We start from the raw sequence: 25,263 nt of genomic DNA on the forward strand, positions 1-25,263 counted from the left end.
TAACAATTATGTTTCTGAATTGTTAGCATTGTCTAATCTTACCAAAGTTCTCAATCTTGTCTTCAGATCCCTTCATGGCCTTGCCCCTGCTTATGTCTGTAACCTGCTCCAGCTCTACAACCATCTTAGATCTCTGTGCTCCTCTAATTCTGACATCTTGCACCTCCCCAGTTTTAATTGTTCAGCTGCGTGGGACCTACATTCTGGAATTCCTTTGTTAACCTCTCTCTGCTGTCCCAATATTGACTCTTGGTGTCAAATTTTGTTTGCTAATTATAAAAAAAGACTTGCAGTTATACAGCACTTTTCATGACCACTGGACCTCTCAAAGTGCTTTACAGCCAATGAAGTTCTTTATGTAGTTGCTGTTGTAATGTAGGAAACATGGCAGCCAATAAGCACAAAGCAAACTCTCACAAACAGCAATATGATAATGACTAGATAATCTGTTTTTGTGATGTTGATTGAGGGGTAGATATTGGCCAGGACACCGTAGATAACTCCCCTGCTCTTCCTCAAAATAATGCCATGGGATATTTTACATCCATCTGAGCAGACACATGAGGACACAGTTTAACATCTCATTTGAAAGACAGAACCTCCCTCACTGCTGCGCTGGAGTATCAGCTTTAATTGTACTTAAGTCCTGCAGTGGGATTGAACCTGGAGCCTCGTGACTCAGAGGCCAGAATGCTACCCACAGAGCCATATCTGACATTCTCTAATGGTCCTGTGCAGCTTGGGATGTTTTACTACATTAAAAGTGCTATATAAATGTAAATCTTTGTTGCTTTGCAGATGGTTTTCAAAATACATGGTATTTCACTTTTTAAGAATAATCAATTTGTCTCTTTTGAGATTTTCAAACTGCCTCGGCTTTTCTTCCAATCACTGCTTGGTCTATCTTGAAGTTAATTCAACATCAAAGATCCTAGATCCAAAAAGGACCATAGAAAAATGTATTTTACAGGGAGAAAACAAAGAATGAATGTTAAAAAATGTATTAAAAGGTGAAAGTTATAATTAGCAAATAAAGGAAAACTTCAAAGAAGAAATGTGATCCCCTCACAGGAACTGAAAATTTGGTCCAGATTTAACCGAACCCAGCTGACAGTAACTTTGCGGCCCAAAGCTATCAGTTAACATTAGGCAGGTTAAGATAAAATTGAAGCCTATTTCTCCACTAGACCACTGTAACATAATATTAATGGAGCCAGGGTGAGTTTTCACACAGCATACAGTCAGCCAGCTTCCTTCACAGGATCAATTAGTCATGCGTGACCAATAGGAACAGGTCAAGTTTTCACACTTGTCCACTGACAGGGCATGTCACAAAAATCTAACTTACATGTAATTAGTTTTCATCTGTTTACTGATCATAACACAAATTCAAGATTAAAAGGGCATAGTTGGTTTATACTCAACTAAGATCTATATTTTCCTTTCACAGACATGCAGTGACACCAGACACCAAAGTCCTAGCTGATGATGGTAAGCTTTCAGGCTGTTTTACATATTTTAATGCTGTTGAGATTGTAGAACTTCAAAAGTTTTGATGAAAGATATCTATTTTAATGAGGAAAACTGCAGCCCATAGCCTGATGACTGAAAGCTGTCTTGGTTTGAAGTGATCTAAAAAGTAGATACAATTGTTGCAGCTCCGGCAGTATTTGCCTCTACTTTCTAATCAGCTGAATTCTGTGGAAAAACAGTGAACACTATAATATGTTCCTAGACAGCAGAAGACAAAAACAGAAGTTTATAGAACTGCCATTTCAAAAATGTTAAAAGCATCGCGTATGGGACAGTTTGCTCAAAAAGCCATGAATTTATTTTCTTAATTTTTTTCACCATCAATCTGCTCCCTACTTCTCTCCAAAAGTCATTAACTTCTCAATGGGTTTCAGATTCATTGTTGATAGGTTTGCTTTGGTGGCATGGCAGTAAGTGTGGCTGGACTATTCTCCTGGGGTGAGTGGTAGTGGGGGATGTCCTTATTCGGCATCCCCACTTTCAACTGAGGTGTGGTAAGAATCCTGATTTTCCTCTTTTTAGTGCCAAAAGTAATGGCCCACTAGCTACCAGGCCGAGGTAGCTAAATGAGCATCCAGGAATTGAAACTGTGATCTTCTCAGTTTATAAAACTCAGTTCCTCATTGGATAAAGTTGTTGGATTATCAGGGGAGTTATCCAATTTATATGTATCCAAGTATAGCAATAGACTTCATAAATAACCTTATATCATATTTGGATTTGGAATTAGATCACCCTCTTCAAATAAAAATGATAATCATATGATTCTTAAACACTGGTTTCTATTGCAGTCAACATTGGTTGAGTTAACAATAATGCAAGTAAACATTTGGGTCCCTTCACATTTTGCAGCGAGGGACAAATTGATGCAGAAGTTATACCATGGCAGTATAGAACAGCTGTGATGGAGACCAGCTTATCTTATCCATCTTTTTCATACATTTTGCATCTCACACTGTTCCACTAAGGGAGAGTGAGGTATATTGTAAGAGCAGTTGCCTACCTAATTATGAATGAAATATTGTTGGCCTAATGTGGTCATTATTATATTAGAAAGAGCAAAAGTGTATTTTGCTTTTGTGGTCATTATTATATTAGAAAGAGCAAAAGTATATTTGCTTTTATGTCACAGAGTTCAGAATTTACTAAAGAGTATTTTCTTTATTTTTAAACAGATGTCATTGAACTGGTCATCAATACGTTAAAAGCAAACAGTGTTCCTTACACAGCTATTTTCACAGCCAGCAGGAGTTCACAGGTATTAGACATTAAAGCCACTGCAAACATTTTTTGCATTATCCAACTAGTTATTCGTAATTGTGGTATTAAACATTTTGCTGTGCCATGGATAGTTATAATATTTGTTCATGCCCACAATGCTGCAGGTGGTAAATTTACTAATTTAGCCATGCAATTTTGAGAAAGTGCTGAGAGGAGAACCCCCAGACATTCCCTCAGGAGAGTGGAAATAAATCAGATTTTCTGGCCTGTCTCTCCACACCTCCTACTGAGTGGCTTCAGAGTGGAACTGGACCATGCCAGACAGCAGGTTGGCCATTCAATACTTGGAACAGTTCAGAGTCACCAAGAAGGCATCGGGGAAAAAAAGAACTAAATAAAAAAGCTAGTTACACCCTCAGCATAAAAAAAATGGACAAACCAGCACACTGAAAGGCGCATGTCCACCACAAGGTGCAAACCTACGTGTTAAGATGGACTAAGATGAGCAGAGAAGACTAATGCAGCAGGTTTTGTGAGGCTGTGGATTTCATTAGTCAAGTTAGTGATGTCATCGGGAACCATGTCGACAGGTGAGATAAGTGGTTCAAGGAAAGGGAGTAAAAGGATTTGGGCAAGGGAGGATGGGGTGGTACATGCTCACATGGAGGATAAATATGAGGTCGTTAAGTTGAACTATCGGTTTCTGTGTTGTAATTTCTCTGTAATTTCATGCAACAAGCAATGTCTGTCACTATGCTGGTGGACTAGTTTCCCTCTTGGGGAAAAAAAGAATTGAGAATTTAATATCTATACTGTCAGACCTCAAATAGTATTTGCTTTGATAAAGAAACCAAAGTAAAGCTAAAATAATATAATTCGCAAACAATTTTCCGTCTTTCAGTATCCAACCATATGTGGTATATATATTTGTATCAATACTTTTCGTGTTTTCACTGCAACAGCAGCAGATCCTTTAGTCTGAATTCTTATATTGAAACAATGAACAATTTCACTGAATAGTTACCTTAACATTCATCACTAGGAATTCAATTCTGATACCTTTGTTTTACAGGTGGTTAGACATACTTTCAATGAAGTAATGAATACAGGTAGACAGCTTTTGCAAGTACCAAGCTGGAACCAGCATCCTCCCATAAATGTTACAGATGGTGAAATACCCTGCATTCTCTTCAGAGCCAAGAAGGTAACACTCCGATTTGGAGACCAGCCTGAGATAGATTTGACAAACAGAACTTTTGGGAGCACTGCTAAAGTTAATACCAGGGATTCAACATGTACTTCGGATAAAGCTACGTAAGTCTCAATAAACTCATAACACTTTACCTTTGAACACTTTACATCATAATTAGAATGCTTTTAAAAATGAAATTTGTTGCAGATTAGAAACAATTGGTCATACAGTCATTTCATTAATTCATTATTATGAAGGGAGTAAGTAGTGCTGTGAACATTATTTACCTATCATATCTGAGAATCATACAAGTTATAATAAGATGAAGGAAATAAAATTATTTTCTTTTTGTTGACATTGAAATGAATTTAGACAGTCTTAATCAGTTCTCAGTTGTGATTTGAGTTTTCAGTGGGCACAAATCCACAGCACAAAATGGACTGTAGTTTAGCATTAAGTTTTAATTACAGCAAGATCACCAAGATGTGAGTTGGAGAAAGCAGATGGGAAGAATGGATAAGCAATTTTAAATATGTCTATATCATTTGTTTTGTTGTCTTTATGGTTTAAATTGTGTCCTTTGGTCATAGATTGGTATATATATTTAAATTTCAGATGGCCTCACATTTAAGTAGCATGGGTTTCCACTGGCATGTATATTTTTGGTGAAAATATTGATTCCAGTACAAATAGTCTTTTTACATTTTAGCAGAATTGTATGTTTTTTACATCATGGAATTTGTCTATGGTATTTGATTGTATTTATGCACAGAGGATTTTTGATTTGCTGTTGCAATATCTTACATTAAAGATGAGCAAGGTATTATTTTGATTTGAAATAGGAAAAGAACATATGAATGTTAACCAAAAACAGAAAAGGTCAATGAGGGTAATGCTGTTGATGTGGTGTACATGGACTTTCAAAAGGCATTTGATACAGTGCCACACAACAGAGTTGTGAGAAAAGTTATTGCTTGTGGAATAAAAGGGACAGTCGCAACATGGAAAAAAAATTGGCCGGAAAATAGGAAGCAAAGAGTAATGGTCAATGAGTATTTTTCAGGCTGGAGGAAGGGTTGTAGTGGAGTTCCCCAGGGGTCAGTATTGGGACCCTTGCTTTTTCTGATATATATTAATGATCTAGATCTTGGTGTGCAGTGGACAATTTCAAAGTTTGCGGATGGTACGAAGCTTGGGAGTGTTGTAAACTGCAAGGAGGACAGCGTAGAACTTCAAAAGGACATAGACAAGTTGGTGGAGTGGGCAGACAGGTGGCAGATCAAGTTCAATGCAGAGAAGTGTGAGGTAATGCATTTTGGTAGGAAGAACATGGACAGACAATATAAAATAAGGGGTGAAATTTTGAAGGGGGTGCAGGAGCAGGAAGACCTGGGTGTATATGTGCAAAGATCATTGAAGGTGGCAGGAATGGTGGAGAGAGCAGTTAATAAAGCATATAGTATCCTGGGCTTTATTAATAGGAGCATAGAGTACAAGAGCAAGGAGGTTATGCTGAATTTATATGACACTAGTTTGACCTCAGCTGGAGTATTGTGTACAGTTCTGGGTGCCACATTATAGGAAGGATGTGAACACATTGGAGAAATTGCAGAAGAGGTTTACAATAATCGGTTCCAGGGATGAGAAGCTTCAGTCATGAAGATAGATTGGAGAGGCTGGGACTGTTCTCCTTGGAGAGAAGAAGGCTAAGAGGAGATTTGATAAAGGTGCTCAAAATCATGAGGGGGCTGGACTGAGTAGATAGGGAGAAGCTGTTCCTGCTCGTAAAAGGATCAAGAATGAGAAGGCACAGATTTAAAATGATTTGCAAAAGAAGCAAATGTGACGTGGGAACAAACTTTTTCACACAGCGAGTGGTTAGTGTCTGGAATGCACTAGCTAGAAGTGTGGTGGAGGCAGGTTCAATTAAAGCATTCAAGAGGGCATTAGATGATTATTTGAATAGAAACAATGTGCAGGGGTATGAGGAAAAGGCAGGAAAATGGCACTAGGTCTTAGTGCTCATTTAGAGAGCTGGTGCAGACACGATGGGCCAAATTGCCTCCTTCTGTGCTGTTAAAATTCAGTGTTGGTTTTGCTACCTACTGCAGGAAATTTGGAGCAGCTAATCGGTTTTTTTTTCATTACAGAAGCTGGAGATTGCTGAAAAAGTTACAAAATCAAGGAAAAGTTCCTTGAATGAACACAAGGAAACAGAAATATGATGAAACTGATAGTATATCATGAGTGTTTTATGCAGGAGATTGAACAAAATTAGACAGGGTTGTCTTGAAAAGTTGCTGATAACAGGTTAAGAGGCAGTCAAACAAGATGATGTGATGGTATGGGAAAATGCAACATCAGGAACTGACCCATTCCACATGTGTAGAGATTGGAAAGCACGGAGTGCACAGGATGTGGAGAAGGGTTGGGGGAGATGGGGAAGAGAAGAGATACCTGAAATTAGATTGTTTGATCTTGATAACAAGTGCAAATCACGAAAAATGTTGCTTTGTCTACCTGTATCATTCCTGGTTTTTTTATGCACTTAAATGCATCTTAATCATTGTACAGGTTGTAAATAATTCTTAATACAATATTATTTGAATTTACCCTTTTAAAATATAAGCCTTGTTTCCACATAAACAATGTGAAATACGTTTTTTAAAAAATTTATATTTCTATTTTATCATGTTCAGGCTTTCCTTGAACTATGGTGATGTTGGAAATCTAAAGCAACTTGTCATTAGGTAAGGATTATTACTTAGGAGCTTAGTACTCTTAACGTTCCTCCCGAGTCCAAACAAGCTTATGCTGATTTGCAGTCTGTTCCATGTTCTAATATATTGCTCTTCTGTCTGGCATTCCATCTGTTTCGAATGACAGATATTATAGATTTTTTGACATATATTATAAAGATACATTACAAACACACATATATTAGAGAGATTAAGGGAAAGAGGTATTTGTGTGAGATCCAAGGTATAAACAGTCAATTTGGAAGAACATACTACAATATTGTTCCATGAAAGACCTTAATCCAGATTACATCACAACAATGTCTTAGTCAAAGCTTTGAGACTAGGATGACAGGTTGGTTAACTGGTTAGAATATGCTAAGTGAGATGTAGGAATTTAAACAGTAGATGGGGAAATGTTTTTTAATTGTTTTTAACTGCAGGCTATTATTAATTTTTGGGAGAAGTAATTCTTGGTGTTTCAATGAAGAACATTATCCTGGGCATTTCATGATCTACATCTGTGTTTACTAATAATGTTAATCAACCTTTCAGTTTGAATGTGGGGTGGGGGATGCATTTGAATCTTGGCTCTAGGCTCTATGTGCATTTTTGTCAGAGTGCAAGAGAGAGCACCTCTCTTATAGTGGTGCACCTTTGTGCTCATGGATAGTTATGTAGCCCCACTAAGTGGTATGTAAGAAGCAGATTTCAGCTTTGAAATCACTCAAACATTAGAATATCTGAAGTCAAAGACTAAAACACCCTGAACATTCAACCTCAGTAGTGCGAGGTTAAGACATATCGTGTATTTTCCAGCTGTAAACTTGAGATTGGCTCTTGGTTTGATTACATCATAACCCCTTTCATTCACAGCAGCTTTCTCCTCTTCCTCCTTCTTCTAAACATAATACCTCTTTGTTGAGGTACAGTTCCACAAATGTTAATCAATCTCCAATACCTTAGCCAAGTAGCCATCATTCATATGTACAATTGACAGTGAACGGTGGCAGGCAACTCATTTATAGGGAACATTGTTCAGCTCAATCCTGTCCTCTGCTGATGCACTTCATACACCTGCCTTACAATTGAGTTTGCTGGAGGGGAAGTATAGACAACTTTCCCTTTCATAGACCCCACCCCTGCTGCCAAGGTTGAGTTCAGTTGCAACATTTCTAGCACCACTCTAGAATCATCAAACTCAGCACAATCCAAGGATCAAACCTAGGACAGTCCAAATCCATAAGACTCAGTTATAGCCAGATAAATTTGCTGATCCATTGTGGCAGAGGTTTTGCGGGGGTGGGGGGAGCCACAATATAATTTTAATCTTTACAGATAGATATCTTTGAATATCAAGAAATCAGCACAATGTACGCTGTCAGCAAGAAAAAACAGAATAAAATACCAAATTGAGTTAACAGCATATATGTCTACCCCACAGCTATTATTAGGGTTTATATATTTATCAAACTCAACTGAATTCATTGATTAATTTAATGCCTTGTATTGTCTTATCATTCCAAAGTACTGATTCTCTAATTATGACGCAACAACTTGCACCAAAGCAACACTGGTATTGTTCATAAATCAACAAAACTCTTATTTGTTCAACTATGGCCATTTAATGCTAATTATATATTGTATTTGCAAAATTTGATATTTGAAATGTTTTGTGGCCCTGCCTTAAACTTTAGTGCTTCCATTGTCTAATTATAGGTTTGAAATGTCAAATTATTATCACAGAACTTCTGTTCAGAACTGGTTTACCCTGGATTTTGTCCAGATCTTCCACAACAATTCATTACAAGCAATGTTCAATGCATCTGAAATATTTGCTCCAGTTACAAATTCATACCACTGTCAATACATCAGCAGCCTGCAGAAACATGAAGCATTACTGGTGCCCAGATCCAAAGAGGACACTACAAGATTCTGGCATATCACCTTTGTGGAGTTTCAGGTATAGTTCATGTCAACGAAGCAAAATAAATTTGAGGTAATCATTCCAACAAGAAAAGTTCAAACTTGAACCATTCAATGGAAATGCATGTTACATTTGCCCAAAAATATTGATCATGTGTAGCACCTTGACTGCCACTGGCCAAAGTTGGTCTCAGTATGGTTAAGATTTCATGGACTGTATGTTCATACACTGGAAACATTCACCAAAATGCAGCCTAAAACTTGGCTGCTTTATATTGTGCAACTGTAGAAAATGTTTCCTCAAAGTAAACAAACGAAAATTTTATTTTCAGAGAAAGTTTTCCAGTCCCTATCTCAGTCCCTCCAATGCTTCAATGCCTTCATCAGGTGGAATTTAATGTCCCCCATCCCATTGACGAACTTGGAGGTGGGGGTGGCATTTAATCAGGCAGCAGGGTGACGACCCCAAGGAATCTGGCGGGTGGTAGGCTTGTGGATGGCCTTGATACGCCATCACGGTGAGGGAGTTGCTGTGTGGTAATGTCACTGGAGTAGAAATCCAGCGGCTCAGGCTTTGCTCTGGGGACATGGGTTCAAATGGCAACAAGTGGAATTTTAATTCAATTAATAAACTATGGAATTAAAAGCTAGTCTCACTAATGGTGACCATGAAACCATTGTTGATTGTCATCAAAACCCATCTGGTTCATGAATGCCCTTTAAGGAAGGAAATCTGCTGTCTTTACCTGGTCTGGCCTGCATGTGACTCCAGCAATGTGGTTCATTCTTAAATGCCTTATGAAATGGCCTTGCAAGCCACTCAGATGTACCAAACCACTACAAAGTATAAAAAGAATGAAAACAGACTGACCACCCGGCATCGATCTAGGCACCGGAAACAACGGCAAACCCAGCCCTGTCAACCTTGCAAAGTCCTCCTTACTAACATCAGGGGACTTGTGCCGAAATAGTCATACTCACTGAATCATACCTTACAATGTCCCAGACACCACAATCACCATCCCTGGGTATGTCCTGTCCCACCAGCAGCACAGACTCACCACAGTGAGTGCCTGCACAGTGGTATATAGTTCAGAGGGAGTTGCTTTGGGAGTCTGCAACATTGACTCTGGACCCAATGAAGTCTCACATAATCAAGTCAAACATGGGCAAGGAAACCACCTGCTGATTACCACCTACCACACTGCCTATCCCCTGCCCCTCAGCTGATGAATCAGTACTCCTCTGTTTTGAACACCAATTGGAAGAAGCAATGAGAGTGGCAAGAACATAGAATGTACTTTGGGATTTCAATGTCCATCACCAAGAATGGCTCGGTAGCACTGCTAATGATCGAACCGGCTGTGTCCTAAAGGGCAAAGCTGCTATACTGAGCCTGCAGCAGGTGGTAAGGGAACCAAAAAGAATGAAAAACTTACTTGACCTCGTCCTCACCAATTACATGTTGCAGATATATCTGTCCGTGAATGTATTGGTAGAAGTGACCAGCGCACAGTCCTTGTGGAGACGAAGACCCATCTTCACGTTGAGAACACAATGTTGTGTCACACTACCACTGTGCTAAATAGGATAGATTTGAAACAGATCTAGCAACTCAAAACTGGGCATCCACGAGGCACTGTGGGCCATCAGCAGCAGAACTGCAGAATTCAATCATAATATGTAACCTTATGACTCGGCATATCCGCCACTCTCCATTACCATGAAACTGGGGGGGGGGTTCAACCCTGGTTCAATGAAGAGTGCAAGAGGGCATGCCAGGAGCAGCACCAGACATACCTAAAAACGTGGTGTCAACCTGGTGAAGCTACAACACAGAACTACTTGAATGCCAAACAGTGGAAGCACCATGTCACAGAGCTAAGTGATCCCACAATCAACGGATCAGATCTACGCTCTGCAGATCTGCCACATCCAGTTGTGAATGGTGGTGGACAATTAAACAACTAATAGGAAAAGAAGGATCCACGAATGTCCCCATCCTCAATGATGGAGGAGCCCAGCACATCAGTGAATAAGACAAGGCTGAAACATTTGCAACCATCTTCAGCCAGAAATGCCGACTGGATGATCCATCTTGGCTTCTTCTGGAGATCCCCAGCATCATAGATGCCAGTCTTCAGCCAATTCGATTCACTCCACATGATATGAAGAAACAGTGAAGGCACTGGATACTGTAAAGGCTGTGGGTCTTGACAACGTTCCAGCAATAGTGAAGACTTGTGTTCCAGAGCTAGCCAAGCCCCTAGCCAAGCTGTTCCAATACAGCTTTAACACTGGCACCTACCCAGCAATGTGGAAAATTTTCCAGTTATGTCCTGTCCACAAAAAGTAGGACAAGTCTAACCTGGCCGATAACTGCCCCATTAGTCTACTCTCAAATCATCAGCTAAGTGATAGAAGGGGTCATCAACAGTGCTACCAAGTGACACTTACTCAGCAATAACCTGCTCACTGACAGTTTGTGTTCTGCCAGGGCCACTCAGCTCTTGACCTCATTGCAGCCTGGGTCCAAACATGAACAAAAGGATTGAACTCAAGAGGTGAGGTGAGTCACTCTCACTCTGCCCTTGACATCAAGGCAGCATTTGACTGAATGTGGCATCAAGGAGCCCTAGCAAAATTGAAGTCAATGAGAATCAGGGGAAAAACTGTCCACTAGTTGGAGTTATTCCTAGCAGAAAGGAAGATGGTTATGGTTGCTGGAGGTCAATCATCTCGGTCCCAGAACATCACTGCAGGACTTCCTCAGGGTAGTGTCCTAGGCCCAGCCATCTTCAGCTGTTTCATCAATGACCTTCCCTCCATCATAAGGTGGGGATTTTTGCTGATGATTGCACAATATTCAGTACCGTTCATGACTCCTCAGATACTAAAGCAGTCCATATCCATATGCACTAAGACCTGGGCAACACTGAGGCTTGGGCTGGTAAGTGGCAAGTAACATTTGCACCACACAAGTACCAGGCCATGACCATCTCCGTCAAGAAAAAAATCTTAACCATCTTCTCTTCATTTTCAATGGCATGACCATTACGGAATCCCCCACTATCAACATCCTGAGAATTACCATTGACCAGAAACTGAACTGGATCAGCCATATAAATACTGTGGCTGCAAGAGCAGGTCAGAGGCTAGGAATTCGGTGGCAAGTATGGTTTACTGACGCAAAAATATTTGGTCTGCCTTTAGAGAAGAGAATCATGTGAGTAATTCTAATTATGATCCCTGGTCTAGCTATTATTTACCAAGATATTGGGCAGGAAAAGCTGCACTCTAGATCATGGGGAGCTTGAGATTTGCTAATAGGAGTGGTCAATGTTGCTGAACCCATGAAAATATCGACAATAAATGCCCCAAAACATGACATCAACTCTTAATAAGTTTTAAAAAGTAACAAAGTTCCTATATTTTTCCCATCCATTCAAGTTGGTATCCTACTCGGTCAGCAAAGTTGGTTCAGTGATACACATCTTTATAGTACTGTCAATGCTGCCATTTTACCTCACCCACTGAGATGTGCATGAGTGACGTGGGAAGAGATCCGTATCCCTAAAGCTGTGAACAGGCCTGTGTATAAACACCAATAAAGAAATAGGTTTCAAATCTGGGTCTTTTTCAGCACTTTTGCCTTAGTGCTCTGGGGACATGCTTGCTAATAGATGTATTTGGCATGTCTGCACATAAACATAGATGAATTGGGGCCTTCTATATAATGGTGCTGTACTATTATGCTATATACATTTAAGAGAAAACTTTGTATATAGTTTTACATTTTATTATTATATTAATCAAGTGTAATTAGTACTAGTAATAAATAATAGTTTAAAACAGAATCAAGGTTTTATAGTGAGTATATTAGCATAGAGATAATTTTCACTTTTTGGTGTCTCTGCAGATTCAAGGCTTTAATATTAAGGCAGGACAGTTTGCCTCTGCCAGAGACTGTGCCTCATTCTTCACACCAGCTGTCTTGATGGGCCTTGTAACTTCTCTCATACTCGTGCTAGTTTTTGCTTATGCAGGGCATATGCTGATCCACTTAAAGAGGATGGAAGAGTACAATGAATCCAAATAATTGTTTACAACCCTAAGATGGAAGAACCTCATTATGTAGAGTAATCACCACTAAGACTGTGCCCAAAATTGCAAATTCTTTAGCTTGCATTTTCTTCACCTTACTATCTGAAAATCGGGCAATATTTCGGCAGTTGGATGAGGAGAATCACTACACTTTCCAACTCATCAAAATGTGTCACATTTTAGTCATAACACATTTTCTAGTGGGTTAAACCATTGCTGAAAGAAGCATCCACCTTAAACAAGCAGGGACTTTATTTAATATGCTGATAGCAAGTTGGTCTGGTACATCGCTTGCTATAGATCTGGCATGTAGGGTACCTGATGGAAAGAATGTTTTCTGAAGTGGGTGATAGATAGCTGTTAGTATCCGAAAGCTCATAAAGAAGGCAGCATAATATAAACATCACTATGTTTTAGCCATTTTAAATTATTTTTCCTGTTGGCACTTAAAGACTCTCATGATGAGTCTTGTGTCAACCAGTTATGTAATTTTACCCCACACCACAACAATAGGAAATACCTTATATCACATGTCTGGAGGAAAATGAAGCCCTACAGAAAGGTCTGAGCAGAACAGGCTGTGAGATTTTTCGATCAATTCACTACCTAGAAATCAGAAGCTGAAACCCCAAGTAATTTTTTTCCCCTGCAGCCCAAGCACAAAGAGACAAATAAAGCAATGGAAATATAGAAGCTTAAGTGAGCCTACTTGATAAAACATTTTCAATCATCATCTGCAAAGAAATATTCAGATTTTCACAATAGGCACTTCAGGAAGACCTGGCCTGAGTACTCACACTGCTAATAATCGCTTGTCACTTTTGTGGTCCTGCCAATCGCACAATTAAAAACCAAGAAAGAACAGAAGTTAATGACAAGATCACACAAAATTCCCTTCCTGACTCCCATATTAGCTAAGATTTCTTAACAGCTGTCTCTCCTCAGGCTCTGTCCCTCTCTCCTTCAAATCTGACAGCATCACCCATCTCAGAAAAAGCAAGCCTTAACTCCTCCATCCTGCAAACTATCACGCCATCTCCAACCTCCCTTTCCCCTCCAAGGTCTTTGAATGTGCTGTTGCCTTCCAAATTTGTGCCCATCTTTCCCAGACTCCATGTTTGAATCCCTCCAATCAGAACAAGTGTTCAAATGAGAAGCATTTTAACAGAAAGCTTAAGTTCTTATCTATGTACGTGTAAAAAAAAAATGCAATACACCTTCACAGTTACTTGTTCTGTAATTACTTTGTTTTGTAAAATCACCTATAATTCTTTTCATTTAAAAAAAATAGAAAGGTAGACAAGAAAATTAAAATCTCTGAAGTGTGTTTTGCCTAACTTCTTTGAAACTGCTTTAAATTGCCCAGTGTTTCACAATGTTTGTGGTTTTACATCATTAATTTTGATATTAGAAGTATTTAAAAACCTAATATTGCAGTTTTATGTTGCTCCTTTTTGCTACTTCTATAAATATTTAACTGTGACCATATCATAAATAAATGCAGAATGGAAGTAATAAAAATAAAATGATGGAACCACATAATAGCACACAAACTTCAATAAATTAAAATAGCAAATGCAGGTCATATAGATTTACAGTGATGGAAAGAATAAATGTTTTATACTTTAATCCCTGAGGCCTCCTTCTACCAAGGCACACTCCAAGGCAAGCGGGAAATCCCTGTAGAGATGTTGGGTCAGTCATTTAACTATTTAAATAACCAATTAATTGAACCCTTAACTCAGAATTATAGCTTTAATAGCCAGTGCTTCCCGAGCGGTAAAGAACTTGCTAGTGTCAACAAGGTGAGGGTACAATGGGGAGCCATTGATCAATTAAATTAATAGGCTGGAAAGCTCTTAAATATGATACTGCTGAGCTGCTGCCCTGCCTATGTGAAAGATTTGTGTTATTGGAACTTGTTCTGAGAATGTGTTTTTACTGGTTTGCGGAAAATAAATTGAAAGTCCAGAGAAAATATCAGAGAAAGAAATTGTTGTGAGTAGATACAATTGAATTAACAGACTATCATCTTGTCTCCTTTCTTCTGTTGTTTCACACTGCAGGGTCTCACAGAACAAGAAACAGTTTGACCCTTTGTAGTCCCTTTTGCTGCTATGAACAAAAATGCTGCATCTTGATCAGTATCTATTTTATCTATGTTGATTTGCATTTGTTCATTGTTTTCTCTGTATCCCAGAGATGCACAAATATGTTGTTTTTGCAATAGAGTACCTCTATTTGTGTGTCTGACCAAATGATCAAATTCTGAATACTACTTATATAATAGAGGTCACTTCTTAAAAACTAGTTATGTGAATAAGACCGGAATGATTTTGATTAAGATACTTGGAGTTATGAGAATCTGAATGTTGTCAAAATTACAGTATTTTTGTTGTAATTTAAGATCATGTCCACAAAGAAGTGGGAAATTAAAAAAAAGACTTTTATAGAAAGTGTTTGGTTTGTACTTTTTGTGTTAAAGATGTATCATATCGATTTATTTTGTCTGTAATTTGCATTTTACCATTGTTCAGCTGCTTTGTCAGTTCCCTCTGGCAAATATTTAGCAGAGAGTTCTTGTCAGCATACAGACATTTGAGAATTTTGGTGTCTTTCAACTGGACACCAGCAGGATAGGAGGTGTGCAAACTTAAAAGGTTCAAGCAAGTATGCACCAGATTGTTTGGGAGCTGTCATGATGCTTTCACAGTGTGACAGTCCAATATTCCAGAGCTTTTTCTTACAGAAATTAGACATAAGGGCTAGCTCATAAGAGACATGGTTTAGCTTGGCTTATGACACATGTGAGAAACTGCACCAATGAGGTGCAAATTCACTACAATAAGAGCAACATAACCATAAGACGTGTCCTAGAGCAAGCCATAGGCATGTTGAAGACGCGCTTCAGGTTCCCAGATAGGTCTGGAGGTTCCCTTGAATACTCGCCAAGGAGGTTCTCCAGAATAACGTGTACTGTGTTCTATACAACATTGCTTAACAGTGCGTATTACAGGTTGAGGAGGCTGACGGCACACATCGGACATCTTCGAATGAGAACACTGGAGGAAGAGGAACAACCACCTCCCACCATCCCTCCCTTTTCCAAGAGCAATCTTTCCAACCATCCATTGCATATCACCCATTGGGTCCCAACATGTATTGACCTTCATCATAAAATAATTAAAAGGACAAACTGGTAGTCAAGATGCAATAATGCGCAAAATGTGGAAGTGTTATTACTTGATAAATTTTGTGATGTTATTAAAAAAAGTAAATTTAACAACATAACATTTTGTAAAATGCCTATTTGCATACCCTTGGTGCATTGTAATTGCTTTAACATTGGTTCCCTACTTCTACACGATGCTTGTGGTGTGGCTTTAGCAGAAATAAAAGTAGGCTGTTCACATTCTTGCCCTGACTCTGAAAAGCTTTTGATCTATGATGTCTGGATTTCAGCACCATTTATGCCTGCCAAAGACTTCACCTGTGTTGGGGCAGACTCAGTCATTGAAAACTGGTACTGGCTTATGGAGATGAGCCAGAGAGATATGGGAGCATAATGAGTGCGAAATAGTAGCTCTTTGAAGGGACTTGTGTCACATTTCGTCATCATCCCTCGCCTGGGTTAGCAGCATATCAGCTTAGAGAAGATCAGTGACACATTAAGGTTACAAATAAGATATCTGCCAAACTATTTAAGGCGACGGATATGTTAGCATATAAAGTCTGCACAGTCCTGGTCACGGCATTCATGGACTCATTTAAAAGCCATGCTTGAAACTCCATGAAGGTAGCCATTCTCTTCATGGCATCTACACACCACATCTGGTTATCATCAGCAATGCCAACTGCTCCTTTGCATCTCCTGTATGTCTTGTCTACTTTCTGCTGGAATTTGTACCATCCAGAGGGTGTGTTGGAATGTTGTCAACAAAAAAGATTCCTCATCATGCTTCATGCTCTAGTGGTCATTTCTGGCATCAAGCTTGCTGAAAACTTTTGCCCCTGCCAGTGCTGGTGTGAACTCTTCTAGTGCTGGGGTAGGATTGTGATTCATCTTTATTGCTTGATTAAGATCTTTGGGATCCAGACAAATTCATGGCCATCCATTTGGCTTCTCTCTCACCACGTTGGAATTTACTCAATCTGTAGGCTCTGTGACTCTGACAGTCATTTTCTTTTCCATCTCTTGGAAGCTTTACTTTTAGTTCTACTGGTACTTCACATAGGGGTTAACCACTGGTTTCTTCTCTGGATCTATGGTGATGTGATACTCTAAATCTTCAGTGTCCAACATTCCAATCAAAACACTCTGGGTATATTTATAAGATCTTTTTTGCTTATGATTGGAGGCACTTTTCAATGGGTGTCCTACATTCAAACTTCATGGTTTTCTGAGATCAACTGTAGCTCTTCACAACTGCTTGACCTCAGGATAGCAGCACCATCTGTTTCAGTGACACAGAACATGCAGTTAACTTCTTTTTCTTTGAGTGTCCCTCTGATTTGGGTCGTTCCTGTCAAATTTCAATTCCACCTTATGCCATCAACATGATGTTCCTTGGTTGCAGAAGCATCTTTGGATAACCATTTTTGTTTTAGGAAAGATCTTCTGACATAGTCTGAGTGGGAATCAAGTTTCAGGTTTGTGGTAAAAGCAAAATATTGCTGATGCAGATTTGTGGTTGTGGGCTTATTTGTCACTTTCTTCCTGATCTGAATGGTGTATGTTTTTTTTCTGGGAACTGTTGCATCATGACATTTCACGTAGGTGTATGATTTCTATGTCTGTTGCATCCTTAAAAGAAAGCAAAAATATCCACACGCTGCAAGATGACCATGAGTTTATTTCTTATTTGCCCTGTTGCTCTGTCTCGGTTTACTTCTTTACCATCTTCCATATTTGTTCTGCACATCTTTTCACACTGATTGGACTTTCCACAAGCTCTGCGGTTTGATCCGTATGCAGGACATTGCTTTCTGTCTGTGAACTCGTGGTCATCCACAGCTCTAGCACATCTTTCTCTCCTGTCTACAAGGATGTGGCTGACTATTTCCTCTTCACTAGTGCGTTTTAGAAAACTATTGAAGGTCAATTTGCACTCTTGTTTGAACTCCTCGAATGCCTCCACGACATCATCAGCTTTCCCAATCCATTATGGGTTGGAGCTGTGCACTTACTGCTGCGGCAGCCATTTCGTTTTCGTGCGATTCACTCACTATCTTTCCCTCTGCCACGAATTCGGGTTGACTTTTCTCAATCTAATTCAACCTTCATAGTTTGGGTTTTACTCAGTGGCACGTACCTGCTGCCACATGTTATGGTACCTTGTGGTCCGCAGGAGTCTGAAATAATGACACTTTCGGTACAGGATACTGGGAGCTTTCATCATCTCCATATGTCTGGTGGAGTGATACAACGTTAGTTTGGTACACAGACTGAGTGATGTGGCATTCTGGATATACGTACACATGACCAAATAATTTCTGAATCAGTTTGGAATGAACAATATAACCAGAGCGGCCAGCACCATCTGAACCAGTTTTTCACTCCACACAATAGGTTTAATATTTTGATTTATTTTTAATCGGGTGGCCAATTGGATCCGGATCCGCAGTGAGGAATGTGCCGCTGAGCCGGCTTGTCCGGCTCCATGTGCGGCCTAGTCAGCAGCGCCGCCCGCTCGTTACCCTCAGCCGGCTCACAGCGGCTTGTAGGCCGCTTCCCCTCGGGCCCGGGCCCGAACTCGCGGCCGGCGGCCATGCAGACAGCGGTTGTCCGCTGTGTCCCCACTGAGACCAAGTTGACCATCTCGCTGCGGCTGGGGCCCGGGAACGGAAGCCAGCGGCACTTGCAGCGGGAGCAGAGCGAGAGCCTGCGGACCGCGCTCGGCCGCATCGCCCACAACCTGCTCAAAGCGCAGGCCAAGCCCGGGAAAGGCCAGAAGGCGGCACAGGCCCCGGCTCAGGCCTCGGCCCCGCCGGTCGTCCTATACCTGGGAGAGGAGCCGGTGCCCGGGGACACGAGTAACGCCGAGGCCTGGCAGGATGGAGCCGTCTTACAGGTGGGGGAGGCCCGGTACCGGGTGGAGAGAAACCCGCCCACCTTGACCCAGCTCCGCTTACCCAGTTCCCTCCTGGCCGGCTTCCCGGTCTGCCCCAAAGTGGAGCTGGAGTTCGGGGAGGCCTCGCACTCTCTGTTCGAGTGGCTGAGGGAGGCGGACGGGGGCTGGGAGGCGGCGGCTAGCAGCCGAGTCTTCACCCCCAGTAACAGCTACATCGGCCTGAAGCTGAAGTTGAGATGTCACCCGGGCGACGGGCGGCGCTTCGGGGCCGCGGTGGAGCTGGAAAGCGGCGGCACGGTAGAGGCCGGCCCGGGAGCTTGTACCTTTGACAGCCGCCAGTGGTTCACCCGCCAGGGCCTGGAGGAGCCGCAACTCCGGGTGGTTTCCTACAACATCCTGGCCGATGTGTACGCTCAGACCGAGTTCTCCAGGAGCAACCTGTACCCTTATTGCCCGCCCTATGCACTGGAGATCGACTACAGGCAGAACCTCATCAAGAAGGAGCTCAGCGGCTACAATGCCGACATCATCTGCCTCCAGGAGGTGGATAAGAATGTGTTCACCAACAGCCTGTCCCCGGCCCTGGATGCTTTCGGCTTTCAGGGAGTGTTTCGGATCAAGGAGAAGCAACACGAAGGTCTCGCAACTTTCTTCAGAGCCTCCAAGTACCGGCTGTTAAGTCAGCATGATGTGACCTTTAGTGAGGCTCTCGCTTCAGACCCCTTACACTTCGAGGTTTTGGAGAAGATTTCTGCAAATCCCACTGTTAAAGAAAAGGTGTTGCAAAGATCAACCGCTTTCCAGGTACTTCCAAAGATATTTTGGACGCTGTAGCTTTCGAGATTCCAGTTTTGGGGTATAGGCCAGTCTGTGCTGGGAACATTGTATTTCGATTTTTCCTGGGAGCAAAATATTGGTACAATCAGATTTTAGGTGCAGATTTTTACTCTAAAGATTTGAATTAATTAACATTGATGCAGCAAAGTAGAAATTTAGTGTTAATAAAATTGAACAGATGCCCGTTGTTAAATCACAATATAATAAACATTATAATACTGCGATTGTTAAGATGAATGCCCATTTGGGAACTTTAAAGAATACACATGATTATCTTCCATTTTCAAAATATTGGGGCAGCAAACTACAGGATAATTAAATTCTGAACAGCTGAAATCCCATTCAATACTTTGTGTTCTTTATATTTTAATACAGGAAATTATTAGCGTCTATAATTAAGTATAGAGTAACTGAACACACAAACTTTTCAGCTGATCTGAGAGGATTTGTGAATGGTAGTCATGCCTGACAAACCTCAATTAATTTTTTAAAAAGTGACAAGTAGTGGCTAAGGGAATACCTATAGATGTTATTTATATTGACTTCCAGAAGGCATTTGATAAAGTCCCTCATAAGAGACTGTTAGCTAAAGTTGAAGCTCACGGAATTGAAGGCAAAATAGTGACTTGATTAGGAAATTGGCCGCAGCAAGAGACTGAGCTGGGATAATGGTCAAGGACTCTAATTGGTAGGATGTGACTAGTAGTGTCCCGCAAGGGGCTGCATTGGGGCTTTAACTATGCACTATTTATTAATGGCCTAAATGATGGAAAAAAAAAACCACCTGTCCAGGTTTGCTGATGACACAAAGATTAATGTCATTGTGAGCAGTGTAGATGGAAACATAAAGTTACAAATCGGTACTAATAGATTAAGATAGTTGTTGGTCATACAGAACTTGAATAGCAGTGGAAAAAGAGACATGTCAAACCTTTTTGTCTTGCACTCATCAGGACATTTGCGAACATACTAATTGTAAAGGGAACATCAATTTATACTTCATGAGAAGAGAGTGCTGATTGGTTCGCAAGTGAACTCTGATCTGTCGAGGCGTTGCCTGGAGAAAGCTTCAACATGTGTCTTTCTTCAGTGATACTCAAGATTAAGAATGGACAAAACTATGGCAAATGTGAAGTCATCTGCTTTGGACCTGAAAAGGATAGAACAGAGTATTTTCTAAATGGTGGAAAGCTAGAAACAGTGGCGGTGCAAAGAGACCTGGGGCCCAGATACATAAATCATTAAAATGTCATGAATAGGTATAGAAAGTAATCAAAAAGTCTAGTAAGAACATAAGAAATAATGACTGGAGTAGGCTATGTGGACCCTTGAGCCTGCTTCCCCACTGAATAAGATCACAGCTGATCTTCAACCTCAATTCCACAATCTCCATGTCTTTTAATTGCACTAGAGTCCAAAGACCTATTGGAGCCATGAATATACTCAATGACTGAGCATCCACAGACCCCGAGGTGGAGAATTCCAAAGATTCACAACTGCCTTAGTAAAAAAAGTTCCTCTTCATCTTAGTCTTGAATGATCAATCCATTATCCTGAGACTGTGACACCTAGGGTTGTATTCATTGGAATTTAGAAGGTTGTAGGATGCTTTGATCAAAATTTTCAAGATATTAAGGGGAGCTGACAGGGTAGGTGTAGAGAAGTTGTTCGCATTGGTGAGGAACCCAACACTGGGGGCATAATTTTCAGGTATGAAGTTATGAAACATTTTTATGTGCAAAGCATAATGAAAGTTTGGAACTCTTCTTTTGCAATTGATGCTAAGTTTATTTTCAATCTGTGATTGATAGATTTTTGTTCACCAAAGGTATTAAAGGATATAGGGCAAAGGTGGATATGTGGAAGTAGGTTGCCAATCACAATGATCTTGTTGAATAACAAAGAGGCTCAAGAAGCTAAATGGCCTGCTCCTGTTTCTGTGTTGTTTAAGAAATCCAGTGTTTACTGTACATCATTGATCTTAAAACACTGCTACTTTTATTTAGGTTTGTGTACTTCAGTCTCTAAAAGATTCATCAAAGAAGTTGTGTGTTGGTAATACTCATCTTTACTGGCACCCCAAAGGTAAATTTTACATCTATAAAATTATCTGGCATTTCTTTTCTTTTCCCCTCTCCCCTTTTTTGGGTATACAGGTCACGTCTGCTTGGCATGAACTTGCCCATTAACAATTGTCCAATTAACTAATTGTGAGGCTTACCTACTGCTCCAAATGCTTGGCCTAAATAGCCAAGTGGTTATGGTACTGGGTTTGTAACCCCAAGATCAAGAGTTCAAATCTCACAATGGCAAACCATGAAACAATGTAACTTCATCTGAAACAGATGGAAACGTGTTGTTTTGTACTCGAAAGAGTTACCTACTGCTCCAAGATGGATTGTGTTATAGTTGAAGATCTAAATCCTGTTTGAAATTTGTGTTATCTGAAATAGCTATCTTTTTATCAGTGTTATCACTCGATTTTGTTTTTTGATACCAAAATAGCACAGAAAAAAAATGCACTTAATCCTATACATGTCTTGTGTGTGTTACAATCTCAGTAGACACCAGTAACATTTTAAAAGAAATTGAACCCCCGGTTATTAACTGAAAGAATTATGCCACAGGATTTCACATTTTAAACAAAAATGTTTACTGTACAAGAGTTAAATAAAGCCAGTACTATTAATTTAATACTAATTTATCAAGCAGCTATATTTTAACCTAAAAATCTCAACAGAATACTCCTGTTTTACTTTTTTTTCCATCCAGGAGTTCCCCTATACTTTACTTGATCTTGAGGGCTCCTTCACTTTTCCTGAGACCCAACCAAGGTGTTTCACAGCTCTCAGGAATTCACTTCAATTCTCCTCAGTGCACCTGCTATTCTCCGAGGTGTGAGATTTCTTAGGGTCCTTCCACTAAGTAAAATCTCTAATTCTCCTTCAATCCCTCCCCAGCTCAAGCAACCCTCGGTTTCTGATAGCTATCTGTTCCTGGTCTACAGTTCCTGGCAGATTCTCTCTCTATATTTGTTCAAACTGCTCCAGACCCAGACTTCAACTAGCTACTTCTGTGAGAAATCACAAAAACAAAAAAAGAAATTCTCCCTGCAATCTATCCCCATGACAATGTGGCATACCTAGGACGTCACAGATAGAGATTTAAGCTAATTATCTCCAATTCTCAAACCTGCTCTCTGTTCTGGGAAGCCCTATGAATAAATTCACACATTCTCCCAGTTTCTCCTCCTCTGTCGTGTCTTTTCTGATGATGCAACCTTCCACACCAGCGCTTCTAATATGTCTCTTTTCCTCAACTGAGGATTTCCCCCCACTGTGGTTGACAGGGCCCTCAATTTCCCACACTTCTGCTCTCACCCCTTCCCCTCCCAAAACTGTGATAGGGTTCCTCTTGTCCTTACTTTGCACCCCACCAGCCTCCACATTCAAAGGATCATTCCCTGCCATTTCTGCCATCACCAAACACGTCTTCCCCTCCCCATTCAACATTCTGAAGGGACCGTTCCCTCCGCGAGAACCTCGTCCACTCCAAATGACCCCCAGCATCTTGTCCCCTTTCCCATGCAATCGCGGGAGATGAATACTTGCCTTATTACTTCCTCACCATCCAAAGCTCCAAACGCTCCTTCCAGGTGAAGTAGTGATTTACTTGTACTACTTTCAATTTAGTATATCGTATTCGCTGCTCACAATGTGCTCTCCTGTACACTGGTGAGACCAATCGGCTCAGTCCATAAGTATTACCCCAAGCTTCTGGTTACTTGCCAGTTTACTTCACAACCTTGGTCTCTCACTCACATTTCTGTCCTTGGCCTGCTGCAGCTTTCCAGTGAACTCAGTGCAAACTTGGGCAGCAGCACCTCATCTTCTAATTAGGTACTTTACAGGCTTCTGGACTCAACATTCAGACCATGAACTCTGTCCTCCATTTTGATTTTTTTTTTTTGCCATGCGCTGATTTGAATCTTGTATTTTATGTTTTTGTTTTCGGATAGAGTTGTTCATTATTCTGGCATTTACACTCTGGACAAATGCTTTGTCTCTTTACTACAATCATTGCCACTCCTTTTGCCTTTTGTTCCAAGGCATCTTTGTCATTTAATTTCTCCTGTCCTCTACCCTGTCCCAGACCTTTTCTTTTGTTCTTCCTTCTCCCTTTCAACAGCATATCTACATCACATTTTTACCCTCCATCAATTCTGAAGAAATATTCAACTTGAAACATTAACTCTGTTTCTCCACAAATGCTGCCAGGCCTGCTGAATATTTCCAGCACTTTTTATGCCAATCATAATCTGTTTGATGTGATGTCATAAGTTCTTTTGCCAAACTGTAATGTTGATATTGCAGGACTAAATAAAATTGATTTTTTTTCAGGAGGACACATTCGCCTTGTTCAGATAGCAATCGCCTTTCGTCACCTCCAAAGAGTTACAACAGAGGTGTATCCCGGTATACCAGTAATTTTTTGTGGTGACTTCAACAGCACCCCAAACTCAGGCTTGTATGAATTTGTCACCAAGGGACACATTTCTGCTGATCACCCCGATTGGACTTCAAACGGTGAGGAAGAACAATGCAGCATGTCCCTTACACACTCATTTAAACTAAAAAGTGCTTGTGGAGAACCTGCTTACACAAATTATGTAGGTGGCTTCCAAGGTTGCCTGGACTACATTTTCATAGATATTAACATGTTTGAAGTTTTTCAGGTTATTCCTTTTCCAAGTCACGAGGAAATCATCTGCCATTTGGCTCTGCCAAGTGTTTCACATCCATCAGATCATATTGCACTTATCTGTGATCTGAAGTGTAAATAAATGATGATGACTTGCAGGTTTGCTGCTACTTTAAGAAGTTTATCAGCATCTGTAAAGAGGATAATGGTTGGTAACGTTTTGGATTTTGATCTTTGTTCACAACCAACAGATGCTGACAAACCTGTCATTCCTGTATTTTTTGTGTTTACTTTAAATTTCATCATTTGTAGTTCCTTTTCATAAAAGTTGATTGGTCTTAATATAATTGAATAGATCAGAATGGTTGAGAATAACAATGCATTGAACCTGGCAGGATTTGTAATGTTTGGATGCAGAAAGGTTCACATTTTACTGTACTGTAACTAGAATAAAATATTCCTTGCATGAAATTGAAACAAAAAAATTCCCAATTCAGCTGTGATACATTTCTAAATAAGCATTGCATTTATCACAGGTCTGCAATAATCTGGTAGCCAGTGCAATTAGAAGGAGACCTTGTAAAATCTTAGGGAGATATATTGCAATTCCTCCTCTTCTGTAAATCATAATATGCAGATATGATAGATATGAGTACAGATTTGCACATTTTTGTGGAAACTAAATGTCGATCCCAACTATAGAAAATGAAATTGCATGTTCATTACTGCAAATAAATTGATTTTTAAAATGTACACCATAAGGTAAATAAACATAGCCAACCTCCTTGGTGTTAAGATTACATAATTGGAATATCCAATGGGCATAAATGAAGGGATGCCTATTAGTAAAAGCAACGATTGAAACATCGCTGACTATTCATTGCAAGTAAATTAAGGCATTTATTATTGAGTTGGCTACCAGATCCAGATCCACCAAACT

General features: G+C 40.2%; 2 protein-coding genes across 4 annotated transcripts in view; both read left to right on the plus strand.

Moving 5' to 3' along the window:
* Nucleotides 1–15,170, plus strand: part of LOC121279907 (V-type proton ATPase subunit S1-like) — a 30,015-nt gene extending 14,845 nt beyond the window's left edge. The window contains exons 5-10 of one of the 3 annotated variants that reach the window (XM_041191458.1): nucleotides 1,451–1,491; nucleotides 2,709–2,791; nucleotides 3,827–4,068; nucleotides 6,646–6,696; nucleotides 8,404–8,647; nucleotides 12,530–15,170. In XM_041191458.1, coding sequence (XP_041047392.1) covers nucleotides 1,451–1,491; nucleotides 2,709–2,791; nucleotides 3,827–4,068; nucleotides 6,646–6,696; nucleotides 8,404–8,647; nucleotides 12,530–12,709 — 841 coding nt within the window. In that variant the 3' untranslated portion in view covers nucleotides 12,710–15,170. The remainder of the gene's footprint in view (nucleotides 1–1,450; nucleotides 1,492–2,708; nucleotides 2,792–3,826; nucleotides 4,069–6,645; nucleotides 6,697–8,403; nucleotides 8,648–12,529) is intronic. The other 2 variants (XM_041191460.1, XM_041191459.1) reach the window with 2 other exon arrangements.
* Nucleotides 15,171–17,935: 2,765 nt separating this feature from the next.
* On the plus strand, nucleotides 17,936–25,107 carry pde12 (phosphodiesterase 12). The gene is made up of 3 exons (XM_041191457.1): nucleotides 17,936–19,589; nucleotides 21,629–21,707; nucleotides 24,023–25,107. Exons 1-3 carry the CDS (start codon nucleotides 18,375–18,377, stop codon nucleotides 24,463–24,465), a joined length of 1,737 nt encoding a protein of 578 aa, XP_041047391.1. The 5' UTR covers nucleotides 17,936–18,374; the 3' UTR covers nucleotides 24,466–25,107.
* Nucleotides 25,108–25,263: the final 156 nt, after the last annotated feature.

The sequence above is a fragment of the Carcharodon carcharias genome, chromosome 7 (assembly GCF_017639515.1).
Source record: "Carcharodon carcharias isolate sCarCar2 chromosome 7, sCarCar2.pri, whole genome shotgun sequence".
NCBI classification, from domain to species: Eukaryota; Metazoa; Chordata; class Chondrichthyes; order Lamniformes; family Lamnidae; genus Carcharodon; species Carcharodon carcharias.

What these genes read in the sequence shown, in the direction of transcription:
- pde12 (XM_041191457.1), top strand. Translation starts at nt 18,375, where the DNA reads ATGTGCGGCCTAGTCAGCAGCGCCGCCCGCTCGTTACCCTCAGCCGGC. An exon ending in AAAGATCAACCGCTTTCCAG is followed by an intron (nt 19,590 to 21,628) that starts GTACTTCCAAAG and finishes ACTTTTATTTAG; the next exon opens with GTTTGTGTACTTCAGTCTCT. An exon ending in TCTTTACTGGCACCCCAAAG is followed by an intron (nt 21,708 to 24,022) that starts GTAAATTTTACA and finishes ATTTTTTTTCAG; the next exon opens with GAGGACACATTCGCCTTGTT.